Source organism: Scyliorhinus canicula, chromosome 4 (assembly GCF_902713615.1).
Source record: "Scyliorhinus canicula chromosome 4, sScyCan1.1, whole genome shotgun sequence".
NCBI classification, from domain to species: domain Eukaryota; kingdom Metazoa; phylum Chordata; class Chondrichthyes; order Carcharhiniformes; family Scyliorhinidae; genus Scyliorhinus; species Scyliorhinus canicula.
In genome coordinates, this window is record NC_052149.1 from 17,748,924 (window position 1) to 17,769,171 (window position 20,248).

A 20,248-nucleotide genomic window follows, 5' to 3' on the forward strand; every position below is an offset into this window, starting at 1 on the left:
ACAGTTCATGGTTGACCAGAGCCAACTTGCCAATTAGGCGCAGCATAATTTTGAGGGAAAGGGAACGGATTGAATTTTAATGCACCCACATTTCCCATTTCCAGGGTCCTTTATTTTGTAGGCGGTTAAAGAAAGCCATTACGTAGCCATACATTTCAAATTAGGTCCAATTTAAGATTCTTTACTAGGTTAGTAGATCAAATACCTTTTTGTGTCCTTTTGTCTGCCGAAGCTTGCGAGGCCATATAAATGGCTGCTGCAGCTACAGAAATCGGGCTCCTGCCAGGCACCAAGTCCAGTTCCACAGCTTTCCTCGCAATATGTGTTGCAGCCATTTGCACTTGTTTAGGCAATCCCAAGTTTGAACAAAACCTGGACATGAAATCTCCTGTAGTGATGAGATCCACACTAGTTTCCAGAGCTTTCAGGATCAACTTGAAGCAACGGCCTATTTCCTTCTTTGAAATCCGGGATACGGCACAAATTTCTAATAGCATAGGAGGACAAGGTTAGAGGTAAAACAAGAATGGACTAATTGAAAGCAAAGATTTGTGCACAGTGGGAGTACTACACAATTCTCAAGGACGATAAAAGTCCAGGTTATTTCAATTAACTGAAATTGTCCAAACACTTGGAAGAATCTGCGACCACCCCACTTCCTCTGGCCACTAACTTACTGGCAACATGGTCAGGATTACTCTGTATTTGACAGAAGCGGGAGATCTTATCAAATGCTGATAAACAGCATTTAAATACCAAACCACGTTACTGCACAGCAGCCTCGTAATGTATTTTGTGTCAACTTGACTGGCATAGAAAAAAAAATGCCCCAAAATTCATGAAAACCACTAAAAGATCAAGACCAGGAAAAAACCTACTTGTTAGGTTGTCAGCAAATACCCAGCTGACACTAGATATAGAATTTCCCCACAGAATTGAGAAAGAGGGGATCCCTTCTCATTATAGTGGCAGCCTACCAATTAGAACATACAGTGCAGAAGGAGGCCATTCGGCCCATCGAGTCTGCTCTGATCACTTTAACCCTATCCCCGTAACCCAATAACCCCATCCAACGTTTTTTGATCACTAAGGGCAATTTATCATGGCCAATCCACTTAACCTGCACGTCTTTGGATTGTGGGAGGAAACCAGAGCACCCAGAGGAAACCCACGCAGACACGGGGAGAACGTGCAGACTCCACACAGACAGTGACCCAGCAGGGAATTGAACCTGGGACCCTGCTGCTGTGTGTGCGCGCGCACGTGTGTGCGGAGAGGAAGGGAGGAGGAGAAGAGAAGAGATTTTTTTTTTTTTTTTTTAAAAAGGGCACGTTGAAACAATTTGAAGGTCAGGTGGATGAAAAACACTTGCAACAACTAACCACAAGATGGATTCAAGTAAAGGGAGAAAATGGAAAGATCGGTAGAAACCTTTCCCACATGGGACTGCTCAGTTCACACTTGGCTCGAATAATATTTGTTGGAGGAAGTAATTCTCAAGTGGGGTATACCATTGCACTTACAGACTCCGATCAGGGCACACATTTCACTGGGCATATGCTTAAGGAGGTTTGTAAATTATTTGGGATTAAAACAAAAGTTTATTACCAACCGTTCCCAAGACATGCCTGTTCGAACAAATTAACAAACATTAAAGAAAGCGTTAGCTAAAACCATTCAAGAGACACGAAAGGGATGGGCTGACTTGTTGCCCAGTATCCTGATTGGACTTAGGGAAACACCCAGTAAGGTGACCAGGTTAACTCCATACGAGCTGATGACAGGAAGGACTATGGAGATCGTCAGGAGAATGTGACATGGAATGAGGAAATAGGATCAGCAAGAGTGAAACTGTGCGAGAGCTGTGCAAGCAACTGCACGGACTGAGACAGATGGTCAGGGATCATTTGGGATACAGAAGCAGAGGCCAAGACAGAACAAGCTGGGGTGCCTGGAGTAGGGGAAAAGGTAATGTTGTGCCTGACAAACCAAGATTTGCACCCAAGTCATTAAGACCAATACATACGCTTGTGTGGATATCCGAGGGGCAGCGCTGGAAACACTGGTCACAACTAAAGCTTTATTAATGATCTTGTTTTACAGAATTAATGCTGGCCAACCAGTGACAGCTGGGGCAGTTATTTGCTTCAGTTTACAGAATATGAACAAATGTATCGATTCACGTGAGACTATCATAGTCACAGGAATGGGAGGCTTGCCCAACATCATCAGGATTCTGGTATACCATGGATCATGCAGACTGCAATGGGCAAGGTGAAATCCAGAATGTGACAGTAGAACAAGCAACTTTACAGTGCAGTCAGGGCCACATCACCATCCATGCCAACTGAACCACCTTGTCCAATCTGGAATCCAGGACCAGAGAATGGTCTTGCATTCATCACATAAAACCTTCTCATTGACTCCAGGAAGCTAATTACTGTACACACCAGTCAGCAACAAGGGGGCCGAGGTGGAGATGATGAGCAGTTTCAAATTCCTAGGGGTACACATCACCAAAATCTGTCATGGTTCACCCACATCAACGCTACCACCCAAGAAAGCACAACAGCGCCTATACTTCCTCAGGAAACTAAGGAAATTCGGCATGTCCACACTAAGTCTTACAGATGCACCATAGAAAGCATCCTATCTGGCTGCATCACAGCCTGGTATGGCAACTGCTCGGCCCAGGACCGCAAGAAATGTCAGAGAGTTGTGAACACCGCCCAGTCCATCACAAACCTGCCTCCCATCCATTGACTCCATCTACATTTCCCGCTGCCTGGGGAAAGCGGGCAGCATAATCAAAGACCCCTCCCACCCAGCTTACTCACTCTTCCAACTTCTTCATCGGGCAGGAGATACAGAAGGCTGAGAACACGCACGAACAGACTCAAAAACAGACTTCTTCCCCGCTGTTACCAGACTCCTAAACGCCCCTCTTATGGACTGACCTCATTAACACTACACCCTGTATGCTTCATCCAATACCAGTGTTATTTAGTTACATTGTACATTGTGTTGCCCTATTATGTATTTTCTTTTATTCCCTTTCCTTTCCATGTACTGAATGATCTATTGAGCTGCTTGCAGAAAAACACTTTTCACTGTACCTCTGTACACGTGACAATAAACAAATCCAATTATGTACACCATGAGCTGGCACCTGTAGTTCTAAACATAGCCCTGCCCCAATGACATTGAACCTGTACTCGGGCATTGTATCTGGCCTTGATGAGTCTGTTAATGACCAAAGCAGCCCAGTCTATGGCAGGACTCAGTCCCTGGAAGTAAAAACTAGTCCAAGCGCAGCCTGATAAATGACGCCGCTACAGCATTCAATACAGACTATGGTTAATTCTATTGCTTTAGCAACTGTTAACCAAAAGGGGCAGACTTCAAGCCTGCAGCTTAAAAGTAAGAGACAAGGGATACAGAACACCCAACTAAGTGCAGACCAAGACATGACAGATAATTCAAAACCTAACCACTAGAGTAATGAGGGCACCAACAATTAACTGACTGGGGTGAATTCTGTTGGTGACTGTGCGCTGAATGGTCACACAAAAGGTGGTTGCCGCCTACCCTCTCATCCACTGCGGTGCCAGCTAAACGCTGAAGAATTCGGAGAGAGAAACCTCAAAACAGGAAACGTGGCAGCCCAGAACGCAGACCCAGGCAACGATGGGAAACATGATGGGTTTGTCACAACCGAGGTTCCAGAGGCACAGGGAAGCGATGAAGGAGCAGCTTTTGGCAGCATTGGGATCAGCAGTTGAGACTGCGATGGTCCCCATAAAGGAGACAATATTACAGGATCTAGAAAAAGCCCCTAGGGAGGCCAGGGAGACCGGATCACTGCAGAGGTGATGAGTCTGGTCAAGACCCAGAGGGTAGTAAAAGAAAAAAAGTCGACAACCAAACAAATAGGTCCCACCTGCAGAACCTATGAACCATTGGGCTACCGGAGGGGAGGAACCAGAGTGTACATGGCAGCGATGCTCAGAAAACTGGTTAGGGAGGAAGGTTTTGCAAAGCTGCCAGAAATGGACTGCACCCACAGGTCGCTCCAGCTGTATCCCAAGGCATCACCGCAGGAGTGAGGCACCCTATTCAATCATTTGGTGTGTTTATACCCACGGAGTGGGGGGGGGGGAAGAGAAAGAGTGGGGAAAGTAGAACTGGTTGAAACATAAAGAGGGGAACAGTTGACATTCAAGCCATGGAAAGCATAAATAGAACATAGAACAGTACAGCACAGAACAGGCCCTTCGGCCCTCGATGTTGTGCCGAGCAATGATCACCCTACTCAAACCCACGTATCCACCCTATACCCGTAACCCAACAACCCCCCCTTTAACCTTACTTTTTAAGGACACTACGGGCAATTTAGCATGGCCAATCCACCTAACCCGCACATCTTTGGACTGTGGGAGGAAACCGGAGCACCCGGAGGAAACCCACGCACACACGGAGAGGATGTGCAGACTCCGCACAGACAGTGACCCAGCCGGGAATCGAACCTGGGACCCTGGAGCTGTGAAGCATTTATGCTAACCACCATGCTACTGTGCTGCCCCAGGATAAAGGATAATCTGACAACAAGATTCAGATGCAAACTCAGCAAGTGTACTGGATATACCGCACACACCTCCCAACAAATGAAAGCTTTAGCAAAGACCGGCACCAATGGGCAAATGTGCAGTGGCTCCCTTCAACGCGCTGACCCCGACGCAACATGGCACAGGGCTACAGGTGCCGGCGCGGAAGGGGGCCCCTAGCCAGAGAGGCTGGCCTACCGATCGGAGGTCCTCCCCATAACCCCTCAAAATCAGACTCCCCCTCCCCCACAACAGGCCGCCCCCCCCCCCCAGATCCTTCAACGGCGAGGTCCTGCCAGCTCAGAGGAGGTGTGAACGGTGCCTGGGCGGGACTGGGTTTTTTTTTTTGTTTTACAACAGCCACTCGGCCATCCAGGGCCGAGAATCGGCAGGGGGCCCCATCGAGCGGTCCCCGACCAGCGGCGCGCCAACCACGCCGGCGCCAATTCTCGGCTCTGCAAAGAATAGTGTCCCAGCATCAGGGAGGCGTGCCGCGATTTCAGCCAGTTGCGGGGATTCTCCAGCCCGGCCAGGGAGAATACCATCCTGGATACCTGGCCAGTGTCAATGAGTGGCAGCAAGTTAAGGGAAAAGGCAATATCATAGCCATTGGCTATTTGGACTAATTATTCACCAATTGCCAAGGCGGGAGGGGAAGAAATAGAAACGGTTAAAGTTTTAGTAAGATCTCAAGATTTAAGAATTACGGTTGAGTATTAATAGAACAGAAAAAGGTTAGATGGTTACAATAATTTAATAGACTGTTGTAAATAGTAAAGCACAAGTCAGCAGAATCTGCAGCTGCAAGGACAGCTAGCTTCAACAACAAGTTTGGGAACAGAAGGTAACAGTTATATCAGTAGCAGATAGGGACAATAGACGAATAGCAAGATAAACTAGAAGTGCCTTGAAGGGTGTGCGTGAAAAAGTGTTGATGTGATCAAAAAGTTAAATAATGACTGTGCAGGTGTTAAAACACATGTACCACTTTTTGTAAACAGTAGAGTTGGGTCAACGAGCTTACTTATTGAGCTCTCTCCTTACATACGCCTGAATAAACAATCTTAAATCTGCTCGGAGACTCGTTACCCCACTATTTAAAAAGGGAGGTTGAGAAAACAGGGAATCAGACCAATCAGCCCAACATGGTAGTAGTGGGAAACATTAGAAAACATTCACTAGCAGAGCACTTGGAAAACAGTGGCATGTTCATCATGGATTTACAGAAGGGAAATCATGCTGGACAAATCTACTGGAATTTTGTGAGGATGTAACTAATTGAGTCGATAAGGGAGAGCCAGTGGATGTGGTTTATTTGGACTGACAGAAGGTTTTTGACAAAGTCCCACATAAGAGATTAGTGTGTAAAGTATATGAGATTGGGGGGTAGTGTATGGCGATTGATAGAAAACGGGCAAGCACAGAGAAAACAGTAGAAATAAATGGATCTTTTTTAAAATGGCAGACAATAACGAGTTGAGTACCACAGGGATCAGTGTTAAGACCCCAGCTATTCACAGTTTATATTAATGATTTAGGTGAGGAAATTAAATGTAATATCTCCAATTTCGCAGATGACATAAAGCTGGGTGTGTGAACTGGGAGGAGAATCCAGAGTTGCTTCAGTGTGATTTAAAACAAAGAACAATACAGCACAGGAACAGGCCCTTCAGCCCTCCAGGCCTGTACCGGTCATGATACCAACCGTTGCCCAAAACCCTCAGCACTTCCTTGTGCCATATCCCTCTATACCCATCCTATCCATGTGTTTGTCAAGATGCCTTTTGAACGCCATTGAAGTATCTGCTTCAACAAACTCCCCTGGCAACGTGTTCCAGACACCACACTCTGCACAAAATACCTGCCTCGCACATCTCCAAACTTTGCCCCATGGATCCTAAACCTATGCCCCCTGGTGACTGACCCCCTCCACCCTGGGAAAGAGTTCCTGCCCATCCACCCTACTCATGCCCCTCAATCTTGTAGATCTTCATCAGGTCACCCCTCAACCTCAGTCTTTCCAACGAAAACAGTCCGAATCTATTCACCCTCTCCACATAGCTAACACCCTCCAGACCAGTCAACATCCTGGTAAACCTCCCCTGCACCCTCTCCAAAGCCTCAACATCCTTCTGGTAGTGTGGCAACCAGAATTGTGCGCAATATTCAAAGTGCAGCCATACCAAGGTTCTATACAACTGTAGCATGACTTGCCAGTTTTTAATACTTGATGCCCGGTCCAATGAAGGCAAGCATTCCGTATGCTTTCCTGACTACATTGTCCACTTGTTTTATCACCGTCAAAAGATCTGTGGACATGCAGGCCCAGATCAGACGTTCTATATTCCTCAAGAGTTTTGCCATTTACATTATATTTCCCTTGCCCTACCTACCAAAATGCATTAACTCACATTTGTCCGGATTAAACTCCATTTGTCATTTCTCTGCCTAAGTCTCCAACCTATCTATGTCCCCCTGTATCTTCTGACAATCCTCAACACTAGGGCAAGTTGACTGGGCAATTGCATGGCAGATGCAGTTTAATACGAATAAATGAGATTATGGTAGAAAAAACAGGAAGGCAGATTATCTGAATCATAGAACAGTACAGCACAGAACATGCCCTTCGGCCCTCGGATGTTGTGCCGAGCATTGCCCGAAACCAACATCAAGCTGTCCCACTCCCTGTTATTCTGGTGTGCTCCATGTGCCTGTCCAATAACCGCTTGAAAGTTCCTAAAGTGTCCGACTCCACCATCACAGCAGGCAGTCCATTCCACACCCTAACCACTCTCTGAGTAAAGAACTACCTCGGACATCCCTCCTATATCTCCCACCCTGAATCTTATAGTTATGCCCCCTTGTAACAGCTACATCCACCTGAGGAAATAGTCTCTGAACGTCCACTCTATCTATCCCCCCTCATCATCTTATAAACCTCTATCAAGTCGCCTCTCATCCTCCTCCGCTCCAAAGGATAGGGGCTGGTTTAGCTCACCAGGCTAAATCGCTGGCTTTTAAAGCAGACCAAGCAGGCCAGCAGCACGGTTCGATTCCCGTACCAGCCTCCCCGGACAGGCGCCGGAATGTGGCGACTAGGGGCTTTTCACAGTAACTTCATTGAAGCCTACTCGTGACAATAAGCGATTTTCATTTCATTTCAAGAGAAAAGCCCGAGCTCTTTCAACCTTTCATAAGACCTATCCTGCAAACCAGGCAGCATCCTGGTAAATCTCCTTTGCACCCTTTCCAATGCTTCCACATCCTTCCTATAATGAGGTGACCAGAACTGCACTATCAGGGGTAAACTCCATCTGCCATTTTTTGGCCCAGCTCTGCAGCCTATCAATGTCTCTTTGCAGCCTACAACAGCCCTCCACCTCGTCCACTACTCCACCAATCTTGGCGTCATCAGCAAATTTACTGACCCACCCTTCAGCCCCTCCTCCAAGTCATTGATAAAAATCACAAATAGCAGAGGACCCAGCACTGATCCCTGTGGTACACAGCTGATAACTGGTCTCCAGTCTGAAAATTTTCCAGCCACCACCACCCTTTGTCTTCTATGTGATAGCCAGTTACTTATCCAATTGGCCAAATTTTCCTCTATCCCACACCTTACTTTCTTCATGAGCTGACCATGGGGAACCTTATCGAACACCTTACTAAAATCCATGTATACATCAATTGCTCTACCTTCATCGACACACTTAGTTACCTCCTCAAAGAATTCAATCAAACTTGAGGCAAGACTTGCCCGTCACGAATCCTTGTTGACTATCCCGGATTAAGCTGCATCTTTCCAAATGGTCATAAATCCTATCCTTCAGGACCTTTGCCATTAACTTACCAACCACCGAATTAAGACTAACTGGCCTATAATTACCTGAGTCATTCCTATTCCCTTTCTTGAACAGAGGGACAACATTCGCCACTCTCCAGTCCTCTGGCACTATCCCCGTGGACAGTGAGGACCAAAAGATCAAAGCCAAAGGCTCTGCAATCTCATCCCTTGCCTCCCAAAGAATCCTTGGATATATCCCATCTGGCCCAGGGGACTTGTCGACCAAGGTTTTCAATATTGCTAATAGATCCTTCCTCAGAACATCTGCCTCCTCCAGCCTACCCGCCTGAATCTCACTCACCCTCAAAAACATGGCCCCTCTCCTTGGTGAACACAGAAGAAAAGTATTCATTCAACACCTCCTATTTCTTCTGACTCCATGCACAAGTTCCCATTACTGCCCTTGACCAGCCCTACCCTCACCCTGGTCATTCTTTTATTTCTCACATAAGAGTAAAAAGGCTTGGGGTTTTCCTTGATCCGACCCGCCAAGGACTTCTCACGGCCCCTCCTCAGCCCCTTTTTTAAAGCTCATTCCTTGTTACCTTGAAATCCTCAAGCGACCCAACTGAACCTTTTCGCATCCTTACATACTCTTCCTTTTTCCTCTTGACAAGACATTCAACCTCTTTTGTGAACCATGGTTCCCTCACATGGCCATTTCCTCCCTGCCTGACAGGGACATACCCATCAAGGACATGCAGTATTTGTTCCTTGAACAAGCTCCACTTTTCATTTGTGCCTTTCCCTGACAGTTTCTGTTCCCATCTTATGCTCACTAATTCTTGCCTAATCGCATCATAATTACCCCTCCCCCAATTATAAACCTTGCCCTGCCGTATGGCACTATCCCTCTCTATTGCAATAGTGAAAGACACCGAATTGTGGTCACTATCTCCAAAGTGCTCTCCCACAAACAAATCTAACACTTGGCCTGGTTCATTACCCAGTACCAAATCCAATGTGGTCCCCCCCTCTTGTCGGCCTATCCACCTATTGTGTCAGGAAACCCTCCTGCGCACACTGTACAAAAACTGCCCCATCCAAACTGTTCAACCTATACAGAGGTTCCAATCAATATTTAGAAAGTTAAAGTCACCCATGACAACTACCATGAGACCTCCACACATATCCATAATCGGTTTTGCAATTTCTTCCTCTACATCTCTATTACTATTTGGGGGCCTATGGAAAACTCCTAACAATGTGACCGCTCCTTTCCTATTTCTAACTTCGGCCCATATTACCTCAGTAGGCAGATCCCCTTTCTGCAGCCGTTAAACTATCCTTGATTAACAATGCTACTCCTCCACCTCTTTTACCACCTTCCCTACATTTACTGCAACATCTATATCCCAGAACTTCCAACAACCATTCCTGTCCTAACCATGTCTCTGTAATGGCCACAACATCGTAGTCCCAAGTACCAATCCACGCTCCAAGTTCACCTACCTTATTCCCGATGCTCCTTGCACTGAAATAGACACTTCAACCCACCTTTGTCTGCCAGTACACTCCTGCGACCTTGTTATGGATTGATTGTTATCGATTGAGGGAAATGTGCAACAAGACTCGGGTGTCCTTGTACAAGTCACTGAAGGTAAGCATGCTGGTGCAACAGGCGGTAAAAGCAGCAAATGGTAAGTTGGACTTCATACCGAGAGGATTTGAGTAGCAGGGAAGTCATGCTGCAATTATACACGGCCTTGGTGAGACCACACCTGGAATGTTATGTGCCGTTTTGGTCTCAGAGGAAAGATATTCTTGCTATAGAGGGAACAAAAGGTTTACCAGACAGATCCCTGGGATGGCAGGATGACATACGAGAAGAAATTGAGTAGGTTACAATTATATTATATTTGCTGGTGGTTCGAAGAAATTGAGGGGGGGGGGGGGGGGAGATAGAGAAAAGAGAAAGAGATATCTCCTAACCTATAAAATTCCAACAGGTCTAGACAGTGTAGATGCAGGAAGGAAGTTCCCAATGGCAGGGTTCTCCAGGACCAGGGTGTCACAATCTAAGGATATGGGGTAAACCATTTAGGACTGAGTCGAGGAGAAATCTCGTCACCCAGAGAGCAGTAAGCCTGTGGAGTTCATTACTACAGGAAGCAGTTAAAGCCAAAACATTGCATGCTTTCAAAGAGTTAGATGCATCGCTTAGGGCTAAAAAGGTTCAGAGAAAGAGAAAGAGAGGGAATAGATTACCGAGTTGGATGATCAGCCACGATCATAATGAATGGTGGAGCTGGCGCAAAGAGCCAAAAGACCTACTCCTGCTCCTATTGTGTGTTTCTGTACCTCATTGCACAATACTGGTGTAGTATCGCCTGCCCTTTGGTTGGCACCAGAATGTGCTGTTCTACAAAGCTATCAAAAACATTGTATGATATCCTCATGTATACTACATCTGCTCACCTGATTTTTCCAAACTATATGTAGATTAAAATCCCCCATGATTAACGCAGTATATTTATGACAAACTCCCATTATCACTTGTTTTACACTCTGCCCTACAAGTTACAATTAGGGGGCTTGTAACACCACTCCACATGTGATTTCTTGCTTTTATTATGTTAATTTAACCCAAACTGCTTCTGCATCCTGGTTTCCTGAACATAGGTCACCCCTCTCAAATGTGTTAATAATATCATTAATTAACAGAGCTACACCTCCACTTTCTCATAACTTCACAATTTCCAAATGTCACATAGCTTTTAACATTCAGGACCAAAGTATCTCATCCTGTAGCCATACTTGGATTAATTTCTGTTTGCGTTATTGGTTAATCTGTTTTGTTTCAAATGCCATGCATTCCCATAACAGCCTCCCCGAACAGGCGCCGGAATGTGGTGACTAGGGGCTTTTCACAGGAACTTCATTTGAAGCCTACCCGTGACAATAAGCGATTTTCATTCATTCATGTTTAGATATAGAGCCTTTAGTTTTGTTTTCATTATTCTAAGAGCATCTAGCCTTATCTGTCATTTCCTCTTAATTTGTACACTATCCCTTTGTCACTGTCTGTTTATCTCTCTTTCCCCCCCCCCACTTAGTTAAATCTCTCTACTTCCCTAGTTATGCAGCTCGCTAGAACCTCAGCCCCAGCACAGTTCAGGTGGTACAGATACCACTTTCCTTATTACTGGTGCTAATGCCCCACAAACAGAACCCACTTCTCCCGCACAGGTCTTTGAGCTGCGCATGAATTTCTCCAATCTTATTTGTCCAATTTGCAGTGGCTCAGGTAACAATCCAGAAATTAGTGCCCGAGTTTCAACTTCTTAGTCCCTACCACATCACACTAAATATGCAGAACCTCCTTTCCTCGTCCTGCCTATACATACAGGGGTTGTTTAGCACAGGGCTAATTCGCTGGCTTTGAGAGCAGACAAAGGCAGCCCAGCAGCACGGTTCGATTCCCGTATCAGCCTCCCCGAACAGGCGCCGGAATGTGGCGACTAGGGGCTTTTCACAGTAACTTCATTTGAATTCTACTTGTGACAATAAGTGACTTTCTTTCTTTCATAGCATGGAGCGGAAATTATTAAACAAAATCAGGAATCCTCAACTTGTTTTAATTTCTTTCTAAAGGAAAACTCATGTTAAGGAACAGAGGACTTTGATTTCACACTTGGCGCGGACATCAAGCAAACGCAGGGTAATGGATTCAAGTGCAGAGTCAATTCCACTTTCAACACCACAGCAAAACTGCCAGTAAGTGCTAAATGAAGGAACATTTTGTTTTGCACACATACCTACTGATTACTGGATTGAGGTGGCACAAAATTATTTCACTTTATGGCCCCTTACAGAGAACAAATCCTATGTTTCTGGATTAAAATCCAGATCCTAGAGGTGAAAGAAGTGTTAACTCAGACCACCAACCACATTCCCTTCCGAGCTTTGACGAAGTGTAGAAAAAAATGGAAAAAAGGTAGGTCAATACAAAGCCACTGATTCATTCTCACTTCCTAGCCTTGCATGATAAATCAATGTGTATCTGAGAGGTGACCTGACGTGCTCAGTTCAGTCTACCTCATCCTAGAACCTATTGGTCTACAGGCAGAACAGATGTGATAAGCCTTTCCTCATGCCACAAGACATACCATCAAGTCTGCTCTGCCATTCAATCATGGCTGATATATTTCTTATCCCCATTCTTCTGCCTTCTCCCTATAACCCAGATCCCCATATTAATCAAGAACCTATCTATTTCTGTCTTAAAGACACTCCATGATTTGGCCTCCACAGCCTTCTGTGGCAAAGAGTTCCACAGATTCACCACCCTCTGGCTGAAGAAATTCCTCCTCATCTCGGTTTTAAAGAATCGTCCCTTTAGTCTGAGATTGTGCCCTCTGGTTCTAGTTTAAACCTAAAAGCATTATAGGGAAGGACATCAAGCCAGAAAAAGGGGCAAATTAATACTACAATTTGGTAACCTCATTTACACCAATTTCAGGTTTGGCTCAGCACCAACACCCTTAGCTCGGAGCTATATTGTTGGAAGAGCCCCTTTTCAGACAGAATGTTGAACGGAGACCCAATCTTCCATCTTAGTAAAAATATCCCATACTGTTATACAATTAAGAGGAGTGTTGGCCTAGTGTCTTGGCCAACAATTCTCACTCGACTATAAGTTAGTTGGACACATTCCTCACTGTAGTTTGCGGGATTATACTGTATACAAGTTAGCTGCAGCATTTGCCAACGTTACAGGACTGACTGTGCTTCTAAAGCACCGAGGTGGTGAAATGCACCTCGAAAATGCATATTCTTTTTAAAATTAAAAGCTGCCAGTATTTCGGTAGACTCCCGAACATTAAAAAAACTGTCAAGAAATTGTGTTGGGCTTTCTGGAATAATTGTGTTCCTGGTTATGATCATATTCCCACAATGTTGTTGGGTAATGATGATATATGCGGAAGTCAAGATGGTGCGTGACTTGGAGGGGAATTTGGAAAATAGAAAATATGTTATCAAATAACCTTAGCTGCAGTGTATTCTGTAGCTTGTATATATTGTAGTCATAATGTGCCAGCAATACAATGAATGGATTATCTGGCCCAGTGATAGGATCACCAATCAACCAAACTGCTCCATCCTTGAAACTGTTGGACATTATGAAGGGCTGCACCATTCCAAATTGGCATGGTACTAGTCTCGCTTTGAATCTTGTAAATAGTAGAGAGGACTTGAAGGATCAGGTGGTGACCCAGCCACCCACCCTGTTCGCACAGCCAGTTCAGTTTCTGGTTAGTGGTACCCCCAGGATTATTGTTGGTTACTCAGCAATGGTGGCGGCTTTGATTGGGCAAGTTGCATTGGTTTTCTCTTGTGCAAGATAATCATTACCAAACACTTAGCCTGAATACCTGTCATTTGTTAAAGTCACACCTGGGCATTGCCCAGGACCTGCTGCAAGCAAAACAGGCTTCTTTGTGGCTGGAGGATTTGTGAAGGAGATTTGAACAGAGTCCTCATGGAACAGTCGCACACGTTATGAAGGAGGGAAGATCATTAATAAGCAGCTAAAGTTGGAAGGGCCAAAAACCTTTCATGGATTATTTTCAGCTTCTAGAAATCACACACCATCCTCTGCATGTCGCTCCAGCCACCAGAGCTTCCCCAACTCACCGTGACATTGGATGTGCACATTTCCACTCACCCGTTCCTGAGCAATCAGTTGGTGTCCATGGCTGGATTAAAGTTGTTAATTGAAACAGTTATCAACTTCTATTAACAGTCATTGGGATAATTATTTTGACCCAAATCAAAAAATCCCACTGACAACGTTGTAAAATGAATTTTATAAGATAGAGTGGAAAACAGTGCTATAATTTGGCATTAATTCCAAATCTTCTTACCTTTGAATGTCCGTGGCACACCTTCCTGTCTACAGGCAATGTACAAGCAGGCAGAAGCAATGGCATCATTACTCCTTCCCTTCAGGCTCTTTTGTTCATACACTTGTTTAAATAAATTATTTGTTCGATCCTAGGAAATGAAAAGGGAAGATTTAATTAAGTACTGGCCATTCAATTAGCATCAATATTAAAGTTTTATGTCTTCATTACAGTGATTTAATGAAGCAATATCATGATAAATTAAAGGCCACATGAACTTACAACTATGTTTCTGGGGAGATTTATTCTGTCAGACATATTGCTGATTTCCTTAAATGCATTCATCATTGCCCGGTCAGAGCTACTCATAGTCCGACGGTTTTGATATTTGGCATTTCCAAACTCATCAAAACTTGCAGATCCAGTACCCTGCGAAGAAACGCAAAGCAAATAACATCCACCAAATAAAGCACATCACATATAACATCTAAAAATAAGATGCGCCCGTTACGTTGTTACAATTCTCAACTATACAAAATGTACCCTAGACTTGGCTTCCCTGCTTCTTTCAAAAGCACCCCAAATAATAAAGCACACTCCTCAATTAAAAGTTAAGTCAAAAACCATCCCTTCATTTATTAATTTACAAATAATTCCACTTAAGTCATCCGCACCTCAAAATCTCACTTATCAAATTCCCTTTCTTAAAAAGAAAAAAAAGATTGTATTTTACCACTGTTGATTCAGGAACACCCGTGGTCATTGTTGAAACAAAAAGTAGAGTTTATTGGAATAATTTATGCAATTAATTGGATGCAATGTTTTTATTTTACGACGACCCTCACTACATGAATTTGCATGTAATTAGACCCAACTATGGGCATTCTTTAGAAACTGGTTAACCAGCATCTGCCTATTATAATCCATACTGTATATTTTTTTATTAATGATGAACATTTAAAAAAACTTCAAAACTCTCCCCCACATTCATCCCCAGCTGTTTGTTTTGCTTTTATTTTTAAAAAATCTAATTCGTTTCCAGTTGCCTCCACCTCTCCACACAAAATGTTGCAAATTTTACAGAAAAGGGTTGTTCCAATTCACACCAAGGTTTAGAAGCAAAAATAAAGAGGAAATGTGCAAAACATACAAAGCGAGATTACATATCCTCTAGGGAAGATTAGGTTTTCTGTTTTTGTTAATGGAGAAATGGAAAAGGATTTATCTATACATAAAAAAAAAGATATTCTGGATATTTGCACCCAATAAAGACACGTGATCTCCCGAGGTAAGTCATGTTTCAAATCACTGTTTCCAGAGTTGGGAGTGAACACAATATACAGTGCAGAAGGAGGCCATTCGGCCCATCGAGTCTGCACCGGCCCTTGGAAATAGCACCCCACTTAAGCTCCACACCTCCACCCTATCCCCATAACCCAGTAAGCCCACCTAACCTTTTTGGACACAAGGGCAATTTAGCATGGCCAATCCACCTAACCTGCACATCTTTGGACTGTGGGAGGAAACCCACACAGACAGGGGGAGAATATGCAAATCCAGAGTCACCCAAAAAGAACCCATGTCCCTGACACTGAGGCAGTGCTAACCACTGTGCCACCATGCCAACCAGTATAACACAAGTGTTAATTCAAAACATTAGAAAAAAGGGAATTCAGCTTTAACTGTTTCCTTCCATGATTTCCCCCAACATGTTTGGTCTTTAAACATTCACAAAATATAGGCAGCATCACCAATGCTGTAGTTACTGCCCACCCTCAAGTTGTTGATTACTTTACACCCAGTGACATAATAGGACATTCAGAGGGTATACTGTTTCCCAGAGACTCGTCAATGTTGCTGAGCTGGCCACTGGAAAATCAGCAACTCCAACATATCCAAATTGGCGTCCTCCCAAGTTAATTTTACCACAAATCAGGCAAGATGAGCAATCCAATAGCCAGGGGAGTTTAAGGGAATATTGTAATCATACCAATAACATGTTGCACCACAAAGCAAGTTTACAACTGCCCATAATACAAGGAAGCCAGTCATACCACTGCAAACATGAAAATAGCAGACAGCTCTCGGAGCAAGTATCAACATGAAAGCATCTTATATACACTAATTTAACAACCAGTTACTCCTCCCCCACTGCACAATGAGTCATAGTGACCAGAATGGTGTAAGGTTCCACACGTTCTGTGCTAAGCTACCTGATCTCTGTCAGAGTGAAGGTAACAGTACTACTACAACAGCCTTTAGCATTGCTAGATTTGATGCAACCTATAATCTGTAATTGAGGTGGCCCACTACACTATATTTACAAAGTGCCACACACTGCAATGAAACAAACTGAACTTTACATAATAATGTACTCTACAAATTTTATGAGTGAAAGTGAAACATTTTACAGAAGGGCTGCTCCAATTTACACAAGGTTGGGAAGCAAAAGTAAAGAGCAAATGTGGAAAACATACAAAGCATGATGACATAACCTATAGGGAATCAGACTTGACGTAGGGGTAAAAACAAATTTTAAAAAAGGAGTTTGGGTTTAATCCAGTAACATCCACTATTTAAATTCAGTTGAGTAATAGCCATTTAGGTCAGACAAAGACATCTAATGCCTGTCTCCACTCAAGCAGAGATCAACACATTCAGAAAAGGAGGTGGGTAAAGATGGAGAATCTTCCATTTCTTTAGAAACGCAAAGGCTATTTACTGTGCAAAGTATTTTGCTACTTTAGCAGAAATGCAATAGAAGAGGGTTTTTAAAAAGTTAGTTTTGCGTGCCATTCTGTTGGTGAAGTCACGCCGTTACCTTTCCAATCATAGTTGACAAATCACCACCATTTAGCAGTGGATTCTGGGCATCACCAACACGAGATGGATCTTTTGTTGCTTTGTCATTGCTAAATGTTCGCCACTCAGAGCCAACATCTATAACCCTATCACCTGTAGGGAGAGATGGAAACCAAGCTCAGTGTGAAAATCTAAAATCACATGAAACTAACCTATTATCATTTCTCCAAGAAACAGATTGGCTCTCTTCCTGAGCATTCTCATAAGTTACATTCCAATATATTTAAAGCCCTTGTTATTCCCTTATTGTTAAACAAAGGATAACATTATGGTCAAGATATCCTGCTTCATTCTCCAAAATGACCAAATACCAGCTTTCTTCGAGCCAGTTAACCTTAACCCATACACCGTATCAGCCAATTTCAAACCAACTTTTAGCTGAACTTAATAGGAATAGACTGTACACGCTCCCTTACATCTATATCAACTTGGCGACCCTAGCAGGAGAACTGAAAGCAAAAATCATCATTCAGCCAGGTCACTCAGAAGTAATTTAATTCCCATTTTCACATCAAACTCTGTTCATACTTCTATAGTGCTGCAGTACTTCCATTGGACAGAGGGGGAAGTGAACAGGATAAGATTACGTAGGTAGTTTCCATTATAAATTGAACACAAGAATTTATAATTAAAACATGAAATTAAAGGATAGATAACTTCAACCCGTGCAGAAATTTAACAAAGGAAAGAATAGACAGGAAGTGATCTCAGATAAGAATTTTGACAGATATGCAGCCTGTACATTTTATGGTCTTTACCTTTTGTTTGGATTGCACTTTTTGCTCAGAAAAATCAATACCATTTCAATAAGAGTTGTTACTTATTCTTTCATTCAGTTAGCAAATACATACCCATGACATGGGAGTGATCGAATGCTTGCATCAATATTTGGTTTAGACCAACTTTATCTCCTATTCTTCCAATGGGGAATTTCTCCAAAATGACATAGCATTAGGAACCCAGCTACAGTCAGTTATAGTTGCAAGCTTGCTAAGAAACATTCAAATTACTTTGCTTTAAATTCAGCTATACTAACCAATTTAATGAATTACCCACCTTTTACACACCATTATTGTGGAACTTTATTCCAGTGCGATGAAAGTAGAAATGGTCATTTTGTTTGCAGTAGTTATTAAAAACCTGGGTTAAGACGCATACAGACAGTACAACTGCAAGAGCGGTGATAAAAAGTGAGGCAATTATTGATTTGCAGGTGAAGTGTCCTATTAGATCTGGAGAACAATTTACTGGTTTACAGATAGCTAGTTAATATAATATCCTTTTGGTGAAGGACCACTGGGGTGTAGATAATTTATATGGGGTATCGTGTTTAATCAGGCGGCACAATAGCACAGTTGCTTCACAGCGCCAGGAACACTGGTTCATTTCCCGCTTGTGTCACTGTGTGTGGAGTCTGCAGGTTCTCTCAGTGTCTGCATGGGTTTCCTCCAGGTGGTCTGGTTTCCTCCCACAAGTTCTGAAAGATGTGCTTGTTAGGTGAATTGGACATGCTGAATTCTCTGTGTACCCAAACAGGCGCCGGAATGTGGTGACTTGGGAATTTCACAGTACCCCAATTGCAGTGTTAATGTAAGCCTACTTGTGACACTAATAAAGATTATCCTGGCTAAACAAGTCAAAACACATCTTGTAAGAGATAAAAGAATGGCTTATGCTTTGGGTACAGATGTTAGTAATGGGAGGAACCACATCTGTCTGAAAAGGTCCTAGAACTGTCATCTGAACAGATGTTTCAGTTAGGTTCTCTCTCCAATCAGGACCAAAGATTCTGCCAGAGAAAAGAAAGTTGGAACCCATGATGGACATTTCAAATATATTGGGTTGCTTAATTGGAATATAGTGGCAGGTTTAGAAGTTAAGGTTTTCTCTTTTACTTAAGAACTACTGTTGTAACGGAGTTATTTCTTTGTTGCCAAAGTGGTTACATTCTGTGTTAAAATTAAAGTGTGCTTTAACATAAAATATACCTATGGGTCAGTGTCATCACTACTGTGGTGCAGTAGGGACTTTGTCCAGGATCATAACACCAGCTAAAAGAGTGGACTTGGTCAGGCTTAGAAACATGGACCAATCCTGGTTTAAACCACTTGTAAATTTTGCTACAATCCCAGCGGACCAAAGGCTGCTCTCTCCTTCCTAGAGAGCAATGACTGGTGGCGATTTAACCAGAGGGTCATCACACCTCAGGTGAGGGGCAAGGTTGAGAAGGCAGAGCCTTCATGAATAACATCAGCCACAATAGGAATCGAACTAGTGCTGTTGGCATCACAAACCAGCTGCCCAGCTAACTGAGGTGATCGACTCCTAAAACCACTTACCAGCATTATAGATAGGTGGGGAAATTGTATTAGAGCAGGCAGCTCCGATGTGGAGTGTACTGGCACAGGCATGATGGAACAAATAATGTCTGCCTGTGTCAGAATATCAATACTTCTATAAAACTGACCGTTTGTAGAGATAGTGTGTCAGACTTACACCAATAGAGAACAGAATCCATTTTTATTTGCCCTGCCACAGTCGCAAAATGGATATTAAATCATCAGAAACTCAATCATGGTGCTGGTGCAGCAAAAAAAGGCAGACATCCAACTTGTTGAACAGAGGAGAAACAGCTGAAGGGAAACGTCTTTTTTAAGGTATAGTGGGCAAACTGCATTCATACATCAAGTTGAGATAAAAAGAAAGCAACAGTAGGGACAAGATTTTGGCACAGGCGATTCCAAGAAACTTTTAGTTTGCATTCAAACATTTCCAAAATGAAGGTTTCAGCCCTAATTTAAACAACATTGCAGAAGCAGTAACGACAGGGAAAAAAAACAAACCAGATAATGTATATAAAGCAGAGTTTTGATTCAGACATTGTTGAAAAATCTAGACATAGTAAAAAAACAAGTTATACGAGCAACTACAGAAAAATAGGGTATTTTGGGAATTACAATTTAATTAGACCAAATGCCAGCAATATATTCAGAATTGCCAACTCAACTTTATTAAATCCAACATCTCTAAATGTAGAGAATAAAGTAGATAATTAGAAAGTTCTCTCGGGGGGGGGGGGGGGGGGGGGGGGG

General features: G+C 43.3%; 1 protein-coding gene across 2 annotated transcripts in view; it reads right to left on the reverse strand.

Annotated features, from left to right (window-relative positions):
* gtf2b (general transcription factor IIB) overlaps positions 1-20,248 on the reverse strand; it is a 37,832-nt gene that overhangs the window by 1,531 nt on the left and 16,053 nt on the right. For both annotated transcript variants that reach the window (XM_038793780.1, XM_038793781.1), the window contains 4 exons: positions 17,116-17,249; positions 14,577-14,723; positions 14,316-14,445; positions 206-487 (listed from right to left, as the gene is read on the reverse strand). In XM_038793780.1, coding sequence (XP_038649708.1) covers positions 206-487; positions 14,316-14,445; positions 14,577-14,723; positions 17,116-17,249 — 693 coding nt within the window. The remainder of the gene's footprint in view (positions 1-205; positions 488-14,315; positions 14,446-14,576; positions 14,724-17,115; positions 17,250-20,248) is intronic.